The sequence below is a fragment of the Haliotis rufescens genome, unplaced genomic scaffold, assembly GCF_023055435.1.
Source record: "Haliotis rufescens isolate VD_foot unplaced genomic scaffold, xgHalRufe1.0.p SCAF_28, whole genome shotgun sequence".
Taxonomy (NCBI): domain Eukaryota; kingdom Metazoa; phylum Mollusca; class Gastropoda; order Lepetellida; family Haliotidae; genus Haliotis; species Haliotis rufescens.
The window spans coordinates 2,779,808-2,798,893 of record NW_025963979.1 but is presented as its reverse complement, the minus strand read 5'-3'; the positions used below and the strand labels follow the sequence as shown (position 1 = coordinate 2,798,893).

Genomic DNA, 19,086 nt, shown 5'->3' with positions numbered 1-19,086 from the left:
CTTCTTAAAATGACGTTTTACAACTTTATGAACCTTTATCTGAATAGTTTGAGATAAATTTACGCATATTTCACTTGTTTGTATACTGCATACAGCTGGTTGCCATGCCCGACACTGGCACAGAGTAAAAATATTGAAATTCCTTATTCATTTAATTTACAATCCAATCTTAAATTAATGGTAAATAATCACTGAGCCTGAGTGTGGGTATATTTTAACTATTTGTCACTACCAGCTGGTTTTAAAAAAGTAAAGTATGTGCTTTTATAAACACTAGATCTATATGTTTAACGAATTGTTGACATCCTGGGGCATTTACAGTACACCTGCGGCTTCCAAGTCATAATTAATTGTGTCTCTAAAATCACGGCATTGAAAACAAACTAACTGGTGATGTATGAAATTATTGGTGAAGCTCATAAATAAATACGTTTTTATACTTCTTGGATACAATTTCAAACGAAGGAAATCATTTTATCATACTTCACAAGTTGGGGACTGGACGTGGGGCAATGCCACCCCACTCCAACGATGCTGTGTACAGCGCTCATTTACCGTTCAAAGATCCGTGTTTATCAAATTTAATGTGTAATTGAGGTAATCGCATAGTTTTCAAAAACAAGGTGTAAGGCGCAAAACAGGGAATGAATTTTTCATGTTGTTTTAAACAGGCCTGTGTTGATTAAAGCAGGGAGTCTATATAGACTCCCTGGTTAAACATTTTCGGAAAATTAATTATCGTCAGTTGAATTTGTTTGTCATTTTAATAAATACATGATAATTAAATGCAGCCGTTTTGATGATTCGCATCAAAGACAATAACATTTATTTTATGGTCTCTGTTCTTGCAATCATCTGAAACTGATACTTGGAAACAGGCAAATTCCTCGCAGTGACCGGCCTTGTAGGAACTTGGGAAATAGGGGGAGATAACTCCAATCAACGTTTAATGCGCATGTACAAATTATGTTATCATCTGCACCACTTCCGTCTCCTTCTGTGCAATCAATAACAATGGACTACGAGATAGAAGAAGACAAGTTGTAAGTAACATACCTATATCAAGTACCAGTATGTTACTGCCAATACAAGAGTATGGTCTGATAGTAGTATTCCCCTGTATATTGACGAATACATATGTTCGAAGAGCGAGTTTGGGCTTGTCAAATGTCCGGAAATAGATTGTCATCTGAAAGGATATTCCAAATTCAAGAATGTATGTAAGGAAAATATGGCATCATCAGTTTTCTTTAAATATTGTCGAGCATTTTAGTGTTGTAATTTATATATATGGGTCCGGTGTTTCAGTAATATTACTATCCTGCTTCAGGGGCCTGGCACATGTCCGAGGTATGTCGGCCGGTTTTTTTTCTACATTGTCTGAGTGAGCCGATTTTTATGGAATATGTTCGCCACTACTGTCATACAATTCATCCTGTTTCTCACAAACCAGAACCTCCTTCAAGTTCCCTGGGACAGGTGTTGAAAAATCTCACCCATCTCCTTCCTGCCCTCCATCATTCTCGAACTCTTAAACTATGGCAGGTGCTCTTGGGTCTCCTCACCTCAGCTCATGACCTGACTGCCATGGGTCGACTCCAACTCCTTCCCATCAAATGGTTCCTTGCCCCCTGTAATATTCTCAGGTTGTCGTATCAGCTGAGAACTGCATAACGAACGCTGGGTTTGGTTAATCACTGTTTACTGAGAAACTAAGAGACGTCTGTCGGGCTGACGTCTTACTGGGACTCACGTCGTGCATGCGTATAGATGTACCAATAGTCTAAGATGCTAGTATCCTGACGGATAGTTATAGATCATATATTATTATAGGTATATTAATGTCAATCTGTTACATCCCTCTTCTTCAAGATATCTTCACAGGGAGTAACAACTTTCAGCTTAATCACTTTGTAACTTTTAAGACAACTCTAACTTTATCATTAACTTGTAAATTATCAACATCAACTTTAAACAGTCACTCTTGATCTTAGAGTATCAACACAGTCACAGATTTAATTTATCAGGTTTGCGAATAGCTCTGCCTGATCTGGCTTGATACTGATATCTATCACAATCACTGACACTTTCACTTAATGTCATTGGAAGACATCTCTCACATGGTCTTCTACATTGTGGGGTTCTATCAGGAACTCTTTGTTGTTCAGCTGGTTCTTGTTTCCTGTGTCAGCTATTACTTCTCTGTGTTCATTTGGTGTTATAGTCTCATTATGTCTATTAGTTTCCTCTTCTCTAAAGGTTACTTTCTTTCTTGGAGAAATTAAGTCTAAGATGTGTCGTCGATTTCTTCTTAATACATGGCCATTTGGAGTTTCTATTAAGTATGACCTTGGCTCTGTGCACGTCTGCTTGACAGTACCTGGAGTCCACAGTCCTGTTGTTTGATCTTGAATACGGACTCTATGTCCAGTTGCTAATGGTGGCAAGTCGTGGGCTTGCCTGTCATGAAAACATTCTCTGTGAGTCTTGATGCATTTTCAGGTTAGCTTGGATGTTGTCTATGTCTTGTTTGTTGCATGGTAGGTTACTCTTCAACCTTCTACCGCTGAGTAATTCTCCTGGTGATGGCAGGTAATTATCTATAGGTGTGGTCCTTAGGCACAGCAGCGCCATATCAGGATCCATATGGTCTTCTTTAGACTTTATTAGGGTACTCTTCACTGTCTTGATAGACCTTTCTATGAAGCCATTTGACTGGGGGTAATGTTGTGAACTGGTTGTGTGATCGAAACACCACTCTTCAGCAAACTTTCTGTAATCTTTGCTATCAAAGTGTCTGCCATTATCGCTGATTATTTTGTCTGGTACTCCATGTTCTGCAAATATACTCTTAGTAGCTGTGATTACAGCAATACTTGTGCAGGGCTTTGGTAACTTTCTTATGACCGGAAACTTTGAGTAGTAGTCTGCAACAATAAGAAATTCGTTGTTATCATGGTGAAATAGGTCTGTACCTACTATCTGCCATGGTCTTGTTGGGATCTCATGAGGCATCAGGGTTTCTTGATGGCTTTGGCATGTAGGGCATGATTTTACAGCTTGATCAATATCTTTGTTTATTCCATCCCAGAATACACATAATCTGGCTCTCAACTTGTACTTGGTTGCACCTTGGTGACCTGCATGTATCTTCTGTAGTACTTCATGTTGCATTTCTTGGGGAATTATGACTCTCTCTAAGGATGAGTACATCTTCAACTTATCATTCGTCTCTGTAACACCAGTACGGGCGGATTGGTCCTGGTATTTCTTTGAATGTGCTAGGCCATCCTTCAACAATCATGTCACGTAGTTCGCTGAGCATTTGGTCTTGACTTGTGCATGACTTTGGCGTTGTTAGCTTGTCTGATGAAAACTGTACTGGGCTAACCTTGATGTCCAAGTGAGTTTCTCTTGTATTCTTATTGTTTGGTAGTCTTGAAGTCTGTATCTGATTTTGACATCATAGTTTTGGAGACGTAGAAGCATTCTCTGTAATCTTGGTGGGGCTACAGTCAAGTTATTCAGCTTGATCATTTCTAAGGGTTTGTGGTCTGTCTCTATAATAAATGGCTTTCCATACACATATGTATGGAATCTTTCACATCCAAATACAACTGTCAGTAATTCCTTTTCAATGTTGGCATATCGTTGTTCAGTGTCAGTCAGACTCTTTGATGCGAATGCTATTGGTTTTCCGTCTTGTGTTAATGCTGCTCCAAGTCCACGTAAGGATGCATCAACTTGGATCACTGTCTCTTTGCTTGGATCAAAGTAGCTCAGGGTGCCTTCTTCGCATATGAGAGATTTTATTCTCTCGAAGTCTTTGTCATGGGATTCGGACCAGCAGAATTCTGAGTCCTTCTTGATTAAGTCGCGAAGTGAAGCTGTGTGTTGTGACAATTTTGGTACAAATGGTCCCATGTAATTTACTATGCCAAGGAATCCTTGTAATTTTTTTGGGGTCTGTGGTGTCTTGATTGACTTTATGTCTTCAACTTTCTTTGGGTCTGGGTGAGCTCCTCTCTCATCATATACCATGCCAAAAAAGCTGATCTGCTTTACTTTGATTTAACACTTTTGGCTGTTGAATACAAGTCCATGTTCTTTAGCTGTCTTCATGAGCTTGTCAAGATTGGCATCATGCTCTTCTTCTGTTTTGCTGTGAACGGCGACATCATCTGATATTCCAAGTGTTCCTGGGCATTTCTCTAGTATGATATCCATTTTCTGTTGTAACACGTCTTGTGACATAACAAGTCTGAATGGCATTCATAGGAATCTGTATCTCCCAAAGGGGCTATGAAATGTTGTCAGCATGCTGCTCTCCTCATCAAGTTGTACGGACCAATATCCATTCTTTGCATCCATCTTTGAAAATATAGTAGATCCAGCAAATTTATGGGTAATCTCTTCTAGTGTGGGTGTTTTATGATGACACCTTTTTATGGCTAGATTCAAGTCTTTCGGGTCCAAACAGATCCTTAATCCACCACTTTGTTTGCCTGAATATACAAGGCTTGATACCCAGTCTGTTGGTTCTGTAACTCTTTTAATTACCCCTTGGTTTTCCATCTTTGTCAACTCTTCTTTGATTTCATCTTTCAACTGAATTGGGCATTTTCTCGGCGAGTGAACTACTGGACTAACATCTGGATCCGTAACAATATGATATGTTCCGGGAAAGTTGCCTATGGTTTCAAATCTGTCTGGGTACTGTGATTTCAAATCTTCTATTGATTTGATGTTTGTTAGATTCTTTGTAGTTCTGTCATCTTTCTTGATGCTGTTTTCTCTTATCTTCTGCTCAGGAGCATTGTCTTCCGTTTTCTTGTCAATGGCACAGTTTATGGTTATCAGTTTCATATTTTTACAGTCTTTCAATCCTAAGATTGCTGGGCCATCAGTTTCTGCTACGTAGAACTTGGCATGCATCCAGTTTCCATTCATGTAGCAACATGGTAATGTGATCATTCCAAACTGTGGAATCCTTGTTCCGTTATATGCTGTGAGGATTGTTCCAGGTTTTGCTTGTACTGATCCAGGTATAGGGTATCCTACTGTATCTATTTTCTCTGGGAACAAGCGTCTGAATATCCGTAGTGGAAGAATATTTCCTTGTGCACCTGTGTCCACTTTTACTTTCAATTCTGTCTTCATTTTATTCTTCTATTTTCAAGTTCAATGTCCAGTCTTGCAAATACTTCGTCTCTGTCATCTTCAGTGTGCACTGACGAGATTCTGATTTGTTCAAGGCATAAGTTTTCAAATTCTTCACTGAGTTCAGCATAATCATCAGTCCATTCATTTCAGACTGTATCAACGTTTCTTCTTTTAGGGGGGCGGTCGGGTAGCCTAGTGGTTAAAGCGTTCGCTCGTCACGCCGAAGACCCGGGTTCGAATCCCGACATGGGTACAATGTGTGAAGCCCATTTCTGGTGTCCCCCGCCGTGATATTGCTGGAATATTGCTAAAAGCGGCGTAAAACCAAACTCACTCACTCACTCACTCTTCTTTTAGGATGATTATCTTTTCCAAACTCCTTTCTTCCAGGCCTTGATTGGGATCTGTGGTTATATCCATTTCTTCCACGTCCTCTGTCTCTCTGTGATCCTCTGTATTTTGATCTACAAACATATTTCCAGTGATTCTTGCCTCCACAACTAGAACAAGTTGTTCCTATGGCAGGGCATTTCTGTTTGATGTGGTGCGATCCTCGGCATGATCCACATTGCTGTCTATCTCTCTGTATGGCATGAATTCCATTCTGTTGAGTGTGAACATCCTGTAACTGTGCCATGTGTTGAATTGATACTCCATGAGTACGTCCACATTCAATGGCATTTTCTAATGTAAGGGTATGTTCCTTCCCTAGCAATTCCTTCTGTAATTCAGGATACCTAGTGCAAATAATTAACTGTTCAATAAGCCATTCACCCAACTCTGCTTCTGTAAATCTGCACTTGAATGCTTGTAGTTTACATCTTATTACAAAATCATCAATACTCTCATTTTCTCCTTGTCTGTGTTTCTGTAGATAAAATCGTTGACCACGAAAGTTTATCTTAGGCTCTATCTGACTATGAAATTTGTTCCAAACTATTTCTGGATTATTCTTTTCTTCTTCTGACAAACACCATGAGTTGAACATCTTCAAACATTCATCACCAGTATGCAGTAAAATATAGTCAACTTGTTTTTCAACTTTGGTTTCTTTCACGGAAAAATAAAGTTTACATTTCTGACGAAATAATCTGAAAGCTCCCACTTGGTCTGGGTTAGACCAGTCCATCTTAGGTCCAGAATCCATATTGTTGTCAATGATCAAGTCAAAAGTTCAAAAGGTTATAAAATGTCACTATTATGAAGTTTCCCAATGAATATGTGTGTTTGTTTACTTTTTTCCTGAAGAAGAACTTATGTCCGGTACGTCATATCCGGCAATCTTGTGACGTCATTTTACTGTGATGCTTGTTACTTTTCGCGGGTTTTTCAGCCAACGTTCTGAGATATCATGAAAGTTCCAATAATGTCAAATAATACATCTTCAATTCAAGAAAAGTGTTCCCAATATCCAGTTCTAGTGAACGATGATATTTGTTATGAGAAGTATTCACATATACCGGTAGATTGAATGATTTTGATTACAGTTCCGTTGACAGATTCTTCAAAATGGCGGTGCGTCGTTACAGACAACAGTTCATGTTCAGAGTACATACATTTCTTACTTACTGCGATACAGTGTTATTCCAATCAATGAATATCCTTATGAATGCCTAAGAATATAATATTTCACACTCGCACACAATTTCAAAGCACTCACTGATATATGATTTATGATATTTGATAGATCTGTTCCGTTCGCCTGTCAGCCCAACGCCTCAGTTGTGAGTCCCCTAATTTTGTCTGTTTTTCCAAACGACGAAAATTCTGCAATTTCAGCACCATCACTTATCCTAAATGATCAAACACACAGGGTGATGAAGCCGAATTTCACAGATGATTTTTCGTTTTCTTTGTTCAGTGTCCAAAATGTTCGATGTACACATCTCTTCCAACGTTGTTTCAGCTGTAAATATTCACAATTCACAGTTCTAAAGTCGGAGAGATACGTTTCTCACTCGCTGCCACCATGTAATATTCTCAGATTGTCGTATCAGCTGAGAACTGCATAACGAACGCTGGGTTTGGTTAATCACTGTTTACTGAGATACTCAGAGACGTCTGTACAGGCTGACAGCTTACTGGGACTCACGCCGCGCATGCGTATAGACGTACAATACCAATAGTCTAAAATGCTAGTATCCTGACGGATAATTATGGATCATATATTATTATTGGTATATTAATATCAATCTGTTACACCCCCTTCATTCGGCGTCAGGATCCAGAGATTCCCATCGTCCTCCTGATTTACCTACAGCCTTACCTCCAGTGTTGGACGGTGGAATCAAATGTCTTCTCTGGCATCTCCTTGACCGCACTACAGCCCACGCTCCACCAGTTTGTCAACACATTAAAACAGGGTTGGGGAGCTCACCTGGCAACTCAGACGGTTGCAGGGCTGTGGTAGGGAGATCAACTCCATTGGCACAGCAACAACCTCGAGCTAGAAGCCCTTATCCTGGCAGAGCACTCTACATCACACCCAGTTGACCATATTCACTGACACTTAGACCCTGACACTGATTTTTGTCGTGCCCTGGTGGCTGGCGAGAAGTTATTTGGTCGACCTCTGAGACCTTGCCAGAGACAACAACCTGGAACTTCCGGTGTGGCCTAACCTCCTGTTACACCCACACAGCCAGTTGCCGCAACTGAACTCTGCCAATTTTCATCTGCAAGCCTAGCACATCTGCAGAAAGCCTTAGGAGCCTAGGGCGATTCGGCTAGAGCGGCCAAGGCTATTGCTTTTGCCCATCGTCCGTCTGCACAGAGACTGTATGACAACAAGTCATGCTCTTTTTAGGCCTTCTGCTCAGGCAGTTTCAAACACCAGTTCCTGGCTGAGATTCACCTTTACGGCACTTGTCGGTTGAAAGGCTCTATCATTTCTACGTACTTGGTCGCCATTAATTCTATTCTTGCTGCCCCGGAAGAACCCAGACCGAGCTCCTGACCTTGGGATCTTAACGTGGTATTACAGGCTCTTCGGACGGCTCCCTTCGAACCACTCCGCTTGTCTTCCTTCTATGACCTTATAAACAAGATGGTGTTCTTACTTGTTTTGGCTACTGCTGCATGGGTCAATGAGCTACACGGCTTCGACATCCCCCATGTCTGGTTCAAACGCTGTACTCATCGACTGTGCTGAGACTTCATTGCCTAGAATATCCTTTTTTGTATATTGTGGGTGCTGACGATCCCAGTGCAGGCATTGAGGGTTTTCAAGTCGAGAAAACACCTTTCCTTTCCTGCTTTTGGCGATTTGACACCGTCTTCACCATTGTATTAACATCGTCACAAGCTCCAACGTTCATACAGTTTGGCCCTCACTCTATATGAAGGTTCATACTCCAATGAACTCACACAAAGTGAAAGTCAATTCATAATGAAATACTGTGTAACACGGTGAAAGTTGAAGTTCATATTCTTGAATTATAAAAGTAGAACCTCCTGCTTACGTGGCAATTTATGACAAAAACAGAAAACCACTGTCGCATTCCAGTTTGTGTTCGCTGATGAACATTGTAATAACCCATCGATGGCACAGTTCCAGGTGAACTTGTTTCACTTGATCAGTAAAGGCAGCTATTTCTTGCCCTCTTGTGGCATCCTCAAATTTCTTCGCATACAATGATACACATGTAGTTTAATGGTACGAGGACTTAAGGATCCAATGGGAATATTCCATACTTCTGGAATAAGCTCCTCAGTTTGGCCTAGGACAATGCTGTACAGCAAGTCTTGCATACAGTGGTACAGAAGGTGTACTTTTATACAGTTCCACCATGCAGGTGCTGCCATTTGTGGCACTCATTTTGGAATATCTTTGAAAGTGTTAAAAAAACACACCATCCATTATGACAATAAGGACTTGACTTGTGTGAGGCGTCAGGTTGGTTTGGTTGTTGGTTTGTTGTTGACGCCGCACTTAGCAATATTCCAGCTACATCACGGCGGTCTGTAAATAATTGAGTCTGGACCAGACAATCCAGTGATTAATGTCATGAGCATCGATCCACGCAATTGGGATCGATGACATGCATCAACCATGTCAGCGAGCCTGACCACCCGATCCCGTTACGACAAGCATAGTCACCTTTTACGGCAAGCATGGGTTGCTGAAGACCTATTCTAACCCATTAACAGGTCTGAGGCGTCAGGACAATGTTTTGACAATGTTTTGTAGAAGAATCTTGCCCTGGTAAGTGACTGTGGTGTATGTCAGGATATGTTATTTTAGATTATTCAGAATAATGGTGTGTAGTCCAGTACAAACTGTCGATAACCTGGATATTTAGTGCAAAAAGCAGATTTAAGTGTGACCTAGAAGCATCTCATCAAACACCATTTAAACAAACAACCTGACTTAATCTTGGGGAAATTATTTTTTTGGCTATTTTGTTAATGGGGGTCATTGGCTACATTATTCGGACACAACACATGGCAATTGCCCCCTACACCATTGGCTACCATCTGTCCTTGATCCCTCATCAGCACTCAGCTTGATAGCCAGGGGGTCAGACGGGTCCTCCAGGGATAGAAATTGGCACTGGTCCTATAGTCCTTGCTAAACTGCCCAATAGTTAAGGTATCATAATGACTAGTAGAAATTTGCCATTTTTAAGGGTTTTGCTATATGATATCATTATAAGGACGAGTGGACTAAAAATGTAAGTTTCTACCGCTGTCCTCAAATGTGATATTGCTTGGATGTTCCTAAATGCAGTGTAAAACAAAACAAGAAAAGTGTTTTATGCACTTGACTCATAGAAGCATCATATATCCCCAGTACTTGTGACCACAGACAACACAATGGTTGTGGCTTACATCCAGAGATGGAGGAGTGAATGAATGAGTGAGCAATGTCATGATTGGGGGGACACTAGAAATGGGCTTCACCCTGGAGATGGATGAACCAAGTTGATTGGTTTGAGCAAGACTACAGTTTATTTGCCTTGGTAGATTCGATCAGTTGCAGAATGGAAGCCTGCAACATGCAGGGGAAGCTCATTTTGGCAAACAACTTATTTTGACAGTGGAGAAAATAATCTCTCCATACAGAGGTATTTTGATCGCTAGCGTCGGTGTGGGACACATAACATCTCGACTTGTTTGCCACATTCCTCACAAACAAGCTCCCTTTGTATGTCAGCCTGGTCTCAGATCCCCAAGCCCAACAAGTAGACGTGTTGTTCATGGATTGGACAGGGTTCTACACATATGCAGTTTGCCCTTTAACAGGTCTCTCCAAGACAGTACTTCGGAAGATAGAGCATAGCACATGGACAGTACAATCATTCCCATTGAGCTTAATTTTTCTGTTACTCCTCGTCAAAGTCCTCAGACTTTCGGAACACCATGACCTCCACCCCAGATGAGACACCATGCAGCCTACAAGCACACTTGCTGGTTCCAACACAGAAGATGCAGGCTTCCGGATACCCCAAATCTCTTTCTGGATTGGGACCTGTTACTGTACCCATGGTGGTGGAGTTCCTTCCACTTAACATCAGTTCTCCATCACGATGGGCTATCTATCGAAGATCACCCTGTCCTGAGCAAGATCAAGAGGTCTTTCTTGTTGGAGGACGAAAACCCCTCAAAAACATTCGCCAAGCGGAGAGAAGCCATTCAAACCTTTACCTCTGCCTTGCTGTTACAAAAGACCAAGAAAACCGCTTTTCTAACTGCCTCTGAATTCATGCTCTCAACTGGCAGTGACATCAGTGGATCACAATCATTTTTTTAATTCCAGATACAAGTATCGATCAAAGCAGGGCTAGATTTGAAGAACTTGATTTAACTTGCACCAGGATAATCAAGCTGCACCAGACAAAATCAGGTTGCACCCTGGTCCCATAAAGTTGAAGCATAGGCAGGTCTGCTGTAATAGTGTGTCGGCAGGCATATGGTGGATGATGTCAAGTTGGTCAGTCTTAAAAGAACTGCCAATTGTAAATAATCCGAGTGGCAGTTCCATCCTGTCTAGGAAAATGATGGCGTATGCATCACAGATAAGACAAAGATGGTTTGTAGGTCACATCAAGCCTCAAGCCGTTTTGAGACATATATTATCATGATTATATAAGAAACAGTTTGTTTAATCAAGTTCTTCAAGCAGTAATGAATGACAGTATCCAACTGTGGTTTTTATGAATCCAGATGACATTGACCTGTATTGCTGTCATGATACATTCGACTGATAGTGAGGCTTGTGCACATAAAGTGATGATGTCATATAATATGCTAATAGGTATAGGTCAAGGTATCTCGACATTACATCAACCTTATATGATGGTGTCTTTGTTCTTGGTAACCTTGTCAAATAATGTTACAAGAAACATCTCTTCATATCAATAAGTTAGAAATGAGAGCAGTGATATTAGCTCTACATCTTTAGAAACATCTAATCGTAAATTCAGCTATCCTCATTGCAACAGTAGTGGCGTTTATCAACAAGCAAGGAGGAATGAAATCCTGTTCTCTGATGGAGAAAACCAGGAAATCATTCCAAATGACAGACAGCTTACAGTGCAGAATCCAAGCTCATCATATTCCGGGAAATTTAAATTTTCTGGCAGACAATCTTTCCAGAAAGAACAGAGTAGTCGTCACAGAATGGACTGTGCATCCGTTGCCCTTTCAACTTATCAGTCAGGTTTGGGAATTACCGATGGTGGACTTATTTGTGACCCGCCTCAAGAAGAGACTACCCACCAGTCAGTCCAGTGCCGGATCCAGAAGCTTGGGTTGTAGAAGCTTTATCGATATCATGGGACGGAGTCCTGGGATATGCTTACCCGCCAGTCATCCTAATTCCAGGAGTTCTCAGGAAAATTCAACTGCATCGTTGCACTATATTCCTAGTAGCTCCAGCTGGGCCAGTAAAATCTTGGGTACTGATTGCTTAGAGCCTAATGGTGGATCAGCCACTGCAACTACTGAATCGGAAGCATCTTCTGTGTCAACCAATATCAGACCATTTCCACCTCAACGTGAAATATCTCCATCTTCACGTTTGGAAATTATCAAATGATCTCTATCTCGGGATGAATATTTCAAAATCCATCAAGCCTTCCACTTCCGCACTCTACAATTCTAAGTCGAACAGATTCCAACTCTCGAGATCCAGTCTCAACCTTTGACATTTCCAATCATTGCAAACTTTCTACTGTACCTTCGTAAAGAACTAGTACTGAAACATGGTACTTTAGAGCGCAACAGATCGGCTATTGCGTCAGTATGCGATCTACAAAGATTAGAAATTGGAGCTAGTATAGCTCTCAATCGACTTTTTACAATCTTTTCAGATTGAGGACATGTCTCATTCATCAATATTTCCAAGTGGGATTTATGTGTGGTTTTGTTAGCCCTCACTAAACCACCTTATGAGCTGACACAAGATACTCATATTACTTTCTTGTCACATAGAACAGCCTTCTTGTTATCTATGGCTACAGCTTCCAGAGTCTCAGAATTACATGCCTTGGATCATACACCGCTCACTCATGACAAAGGTTGGACTTCCATCTTTATCAGCCAAGTTCCCTAGAGCAGACAAACAAGGGCTTTGAGGTGGTATCTTCATAGAACAACATAGAACTTTAGAAAATCTAGAAGTCGTTGGTTGATACCTTGTCCTAAAACTTTAGATTCCAAAATCACTAAAACTACTATTGCTGTATCATGTGTATGGCCCAGGGCCTAGATTTTCGAAACGATCGTAGCCCTAAAATTATCGTAAATTTATCGTAAGGAAATCGTAGGCTATCGTAGCATATTTTCGAAACTATCGTAGCCCTAAGATATCTTAAGATTGTCGTAAATCTAAGATAGCCCCATACCTGTCATAAGTTTATTTTATCTTCATTCAAGATGGCGGCATACTTTTCCATACATATTTTGCCAAATAATTAGTCTGCTTTACGTTCAAACATTGACATTTCATTTTGTAAAACTGAGTGATTCAAATTGACATTTCAAAAACACGAAGAATGCATCAAGGATTTCACGTCAAAAATGTTCTTAATCACGACAGCGATAGCTGTCGGTAGCTTACAATATATTTCTATCCAAGTCTATGCTGAAGAAGAGTGAAACAACATACCTTTTCGATAATTTGGGAAGGATAAAAACGGAAGGTGTCGGCAGGCTACAGTAATGACCGTGACCTTATTGATAACTCAGGGGGAGCTAATCTTAGTTCAAACTCTAGTTGAGAGTGGTTTCCCTTTGTATTCGCCCGGGACACCTTGCTCAATGTTACAGTTTTCATAAAGCACAGAGTTCCGCTGTTATATTTTCTGGATCGCATTTGTGTCAATGCTTTAGTCTATATTTTCGCATTTTATAAAATTATATCAATCTACATATGTAAAAAAAAACCATAAAGGTTTCGCATAAGTTTTTACATCTAAAATCGTGTGGGACGGGTGGTTTAAATAATTGAATTTTAACTATACAGTGTAGTATTTATTGACTTAAAGGTGCACTGATCTAACGCAATTCCCCGGGACTGGTTGTTGCCTTTGTTATTGTTTTTTCCCAGTGAGTACCCGGAAATACAGCAGAAATCTAGACTAGTTCGCGACCTCTGCTGCGCCATTCGTAAGCGGATTAGTCACTTTTATGGATACCGGTAGTAATAAGGGCGTATGGTCACATTGATCAACAAAATGAAATACAGTTTTCGAGATAATAAGGAAATGTAGGTATCTTTGTGGGTAGCATCGGTAATGGTGACGAAGTTTTGATAAGTCACTTGCTTGGTAATTTTGCGATTTTCGTTTACACTATTTTGACTTGCAACATAAAGTAAATATTTCACCTGAGCATTGCTTTTTTATAGTGTGTATATTATTTTACTGTCAAAATGTGTAACATATTTATTAAATGTCTAAATATTCAGTTATTTTACAAATTGACTGAAAAACATTTCCATCTCTATTATTATGATAACGAATTCCAAACATTTTGATGTTTAATGTCATAATCAAGAGACTGAAAATGTTACGTTGAAAAGTACATTTCTATGTTGTTTGCCTTCTAATCCTACATAATAATCTGTTGTGATGTCTGTAGGCCCTTTTGATAGTCTTAATCAATCTGGACAGGTTTTTTAGTCAAAATGACTGAAATATTTACACATTTTATAAATTGCCTGAGAGAATCACATTTTACAAATTGACGGTAATATATACACCCTTACAAAGGAAAAGACCTGTGAAAACAACGTCTATCGCGCATTGAAGAATTTCCCAACCAAGACGTAGAGAAACAAGAACGAATTATCAGTTCAAATGAAGGAAAAAAAAATGCAAATACCATAATTACAACCTACCAAATTTATGTGTATAAATTTTAGGCAGCTTCCTTGTTCGATGAATGTATCCGTGAATATCCACACAAAGGAACAATATCCCACTCGTCTGCAGCTGTACAAAGATACTTATTCGATGTCACGTGTCTCTGTAACAATCAAATATTTTAAAAGATATATATCGTTTCGGGATATTATAACCCGTGTTCGTTTCTCAACTGATCACTTGGATTATTTCAGGTGTTTCACATAGGTGTCAAGTCTCAAGGGTCGGCTGAGAAAGCCCACGTGACAACTATTTTCATAACGTCCACGGTTCCTAAAAAATCCATTGAGTGATAGATAACAATGATCAATCAATCAACGTATTATCAGTTAACCCTTTGAACAAAGTATGTTGTTTTTACATCGGCACTTCACGCCATGATATGAGTGTATTCCCTTTGTTTTAGTAAACCTAGACATGTAAACACTCACTTTTGACATATCCACTGTGCAAGATAACAGTGGTTAATCAATCAACGTATTTTCTGTTAATCCTTTGATGACTAGGAACGATCCGTTGATTTACAAAAAAAAGTAAATCAAGTGATCATTCATCTCTTGCTGGGCTGCCACGTGCATATTACATAACACACATTTCACCTCACTTCAAACCTGGATTTAGATTGAATAATTACCCCAGACACAATAAATGCCAAATGGCAACCTTTGTCAGGTAATCTAAGTGGTGCTACCACTAATTGTACTTCTAATAAATTCATTAACTGAGCATCAAGTGAATGACGACAAATACACAAGTGTAGGGTTATACGAGAAAACGTGGATGACAACAAAGGAGTAGTAATCGTATTATCGACGCAATCCGAAATCCGAAAATGCTTTCACTGCATGGATCCTTTTTTTAGTATTAAACTATAACCATCTGGGGTATTTCCAAATGACGACATCCGATGAGCTCCGTCGTTCTTTTTATCTGTTTGTTTAGGCTGAAGAAATTAATTAGCATGCGACCTTTGTCGAAATCTTTATAGATCACAGTTAACCAATCAGTGTTTATGCAAAAATGCGTAAAACAAATATTGCCTGCAGCCTCCAAGTTTATTTAACTGTCCTTGCAGACGGTAGCCCAGTCTCTGGTCACGCTCAGTTGCGTTGCGTATCATCCGGGTACTCACGGGGGAAAAAACAATAACAAAGGCAACAACCAGTCCGGGGAATTGCGTTAGATCAGTGCCCCTTTAACAAGGAAATACATGTGATCAAATATTTGTATACAATATTTGATATTTTTCTTGCAAAAGTAATTGGTTTCGTTTTAAATTCAATACCTATGTTATCTATATCCTCTTGAAAGACAAATATTTGATAAAAAGTGATTAAAAACTGTCTGTTGAACAATTGCATTCTTTAAAAACAGGTGATTAACGGCATATATATGTAGTCCATTAAATATAACAATATACTGAAACTTTGAGTTAAGCACAGATTTTCGTATCAACAAATCAAATAAAAAATGGGTTCCCATGCCTGTTTGGATCTTGTCAAAATATAGCATAGTTTGCACATTGTCCAAAATTCACTTTCCAATATATGTTCGCAGAAAAAAGTTTATTGAATGAAATTTACTGATCAATATAAAATACACATTTTCAACACAATAATCTTGTGGCATTCCATGAGACAACATAACTTGACAATTCCTAAATTATCTCTCTTTGCGAATGAAAATTAGTGTCACTTTTAAATTTTGTAAATTATTATGGATCTAGATAGATAAAAAAATATTTACTAATAGCTTGATATTGTATTTAAGTCCTTGGTTAATTCGTGAAATATATTGGATACATAAATAACAAAACAAACTTAACAAGCTTAGATTGTTATAAAAACTTGCTTGTGGGTGCGCTGCTTCCTGAACGATTTTTGTTTTGAGTGTTTCCACGTATAATGTTGGTGTTTACACTAATATAAACTTGACTTTTGACATAAACACAAAAATATACAGTATACATCACCTAACATCAGACTTGAACACGCATGTTAAATGCTGAACGCATATGCAGTTCGATCAAAGGTTTCATTGTCATTTAGAATAACGTCCCTTACTTTCGTCCTTGACTTTGTACGCGATGTGTTTATATCATACAGTTCTGCGCGCTCACGGGAGGACCTTTTGAAGGGAAAATAGTGAAGTATCTTTTCGCACATTATTTCAATTCTAATAGCTAAAGCGTGGTAACACTACACTTATTGATTATAACATTTAGATGACAGGGTGTTCGGGTAGCCTAGTGGTTGAAGTGTTCGTTCGTCACGCCGAATACTAGGGTTCGATTCCCGACATGGGTACAATGTGTGAAGCCCATTTCTGGTGTCCACCTCCGTGATATTGCTGGAATATTTCCAAAGCGGCGTAAAACCATGCTCACTATTTCAGATAAAACCTTTGTTGTCACAGGTTTTAAAATTTAGCTATAGATACCAACTCGAATAACATAACGCAAAAAGCCTTTGGGGTTAACAAGGTCAAGTTTATTAATTGGCATGAACTTGACCACATGACTAACAATTAATCCCACGTGAAAGGGAGGGTGCGTATAAAACTGATTCAAGCACATTCTGTAACCTTCACGACGGCAAACATGGCGGTTATCAGCATGATGCCACCTACAACAAATATAAAAATGACACTGCTCCTTGTTGTAGCATACACAAACTAGAAAGGCTGGTCCAACCAGAGTTTTCTCCCATTGCTGTAGGCTGTAGATTACCTCTCCTTGAAAGGTTTAAAACAAATAATGGGATTATTTTCCCCTTAAAATTATTTTTATTGTACTTTATACAAAGCTCAGTTACTTTTATCTGTTAGTATACATGCTAAAGTAAATAATAGACAAATTGTCATGCTTAAGAAATAATAATACCATATTGCCATTTTGGTAGAGGGAATTTATCAATCATACCCTGCACCTCAATTCTAAAATTCCGTAAACGGGCAGTGTTAACCATGTTAACCATGAATGAAATTCGGTAGCAATTTGCAGTATAGAAAGTTTTTTTTGTGATACAGTAAGTTTACACTGACCACATAAGTGGTGAGATCTTCTACAAGACAGACTGGCAGAATGATATTTCAATCTCATTATAATCAGATCTTAATGGTCGCTTCTGCTACACATAGATCTGAGGACATTGCTTTACAGGTGTAGTAAGAAGGGCTTTTCAGAGCATTGATAACAGATTGCAAAAGTGCAACATTGAAAAGGGTATCAGGAGACAATCGAACAACAGTTACGGGCTGTACGACTAATTCTCTCAAACAGTCAAAGTCATTGTTTGTCTCTTGCTTCAATGAGACAAAGATTTGAAACAGAAGAGACTTCACACAGCCTGTAGGCAATATCGTATTCCCATGAGTACAATCTTGGCCTTCCATCAGACATTCAAGATTGTAAACCTATAGAAAGTGTGTTCTGTGTTGTTATTGGCTAATTTGGGTCACATGACCAAATGTCAAAGGGTGAAAATATGATTTGCATTCCCTGAAGCAAGCAACCGAATCACTGTGTAGGAATACATAATTTTTTGCATACTAATTAACATTCATAACAAATATTTAGATTTTCTCTATTCACGGGAATTATTGGGATTTTAAATGTTTAATTAAAAAAAAATTTATAATGAAATAATTACCAAAATACACAATCACCATAGCGACTAACGTGCTCCTGGCGAATCCTCAGATATCACTGTTCTGTATATCAAACGGCATAAAAAAATTCCAAGACCAAGCCAATTCTTCAAGAAATGTGTGCATATAATTTAACGAAAAATAATATCGATTTTGGTTAAGTTATATCGTCAGTTTCAGTTATACTATTTATATGAACTTATAATATTCACTATTACACTCCCTAGAAATACATACAAGATGAAATGTAAATGTACCTGTCACATGTACACTTGTTCAAATTAAAGAAATATTGTATACGACACTATAAACTTATCAACTTCATATGTGAACATTGTTCAAACAAACAGGAGATTATCAAACGTTCATATATGTTGTGGCCTATATCTACGTATGATATCATATTGAACATTGATTAATATCCAAAGTGAAATTAATTGTGTGAAAAAAATGTACAAAAGATATGCAAGATCTATATCATGAAACAGTAAAAAGCAGTTAACAATGATCGTGTGTACTTTCATTCAAGGACCTTCACCTCAGAGAAATTACCAAATATGTACAACAAATATGTTGAAGTTTGACATCACTACCGGTGACCGAATTTTACAAAATGGCGTGTTGACTGTCAACAGTGCGCGGGATTTTACGAGGGGACTTTCGTTGATTCAGGGTTCGTATATACATAAATGTGACATGTAAGTAATCAGAAACATTCTGACAATCTGTGTACTGTTTTTTGTTGTTGTATTTTTCATTGAAAACAACGAAATTAGTCAGAAATTCTGATAAATACCGTTGTCGTTGTGCGTGATTTTGCGTCAGTCATGGCGTCACACAGGACGGGAACTTCGACAAGTTCTGTTGAAAATAGCAAATTATTGCAATGTATATGTTTAATTCCCTA

The 19,086-nt window shown here is 38.9% G+C and overlaps 1 protein-coding gene across 2 annotated transcripts in view; it reads left to right on the top strand.

The window, feature by feature from the left end:
• The first annotated feature begins 922 nt into the window (after positions 1–922).
• LOC124123056 (PRKCA-binding protein-like) overlaps positions 923–19,086 on the top strand; it is a 79,386-nt gene continuing 61,222 nt past the window's right edge. The window contains exon 1 of one of the 2 annotated variants that reach the window (XM_046486290.1): positions 923–1,043. In XM_046486290.1, coding sequence (XP_046342246.1) covers positions 967–1,043 — 77 coding nt within the window. In that variant the 5' untranslated portion in view covers positions 923–966. The remainder of the gene's footprint in view (positions 1,044–19,086) is intronic. The other variant, XM_046486291.2, reaches the window with a different exon arrangement.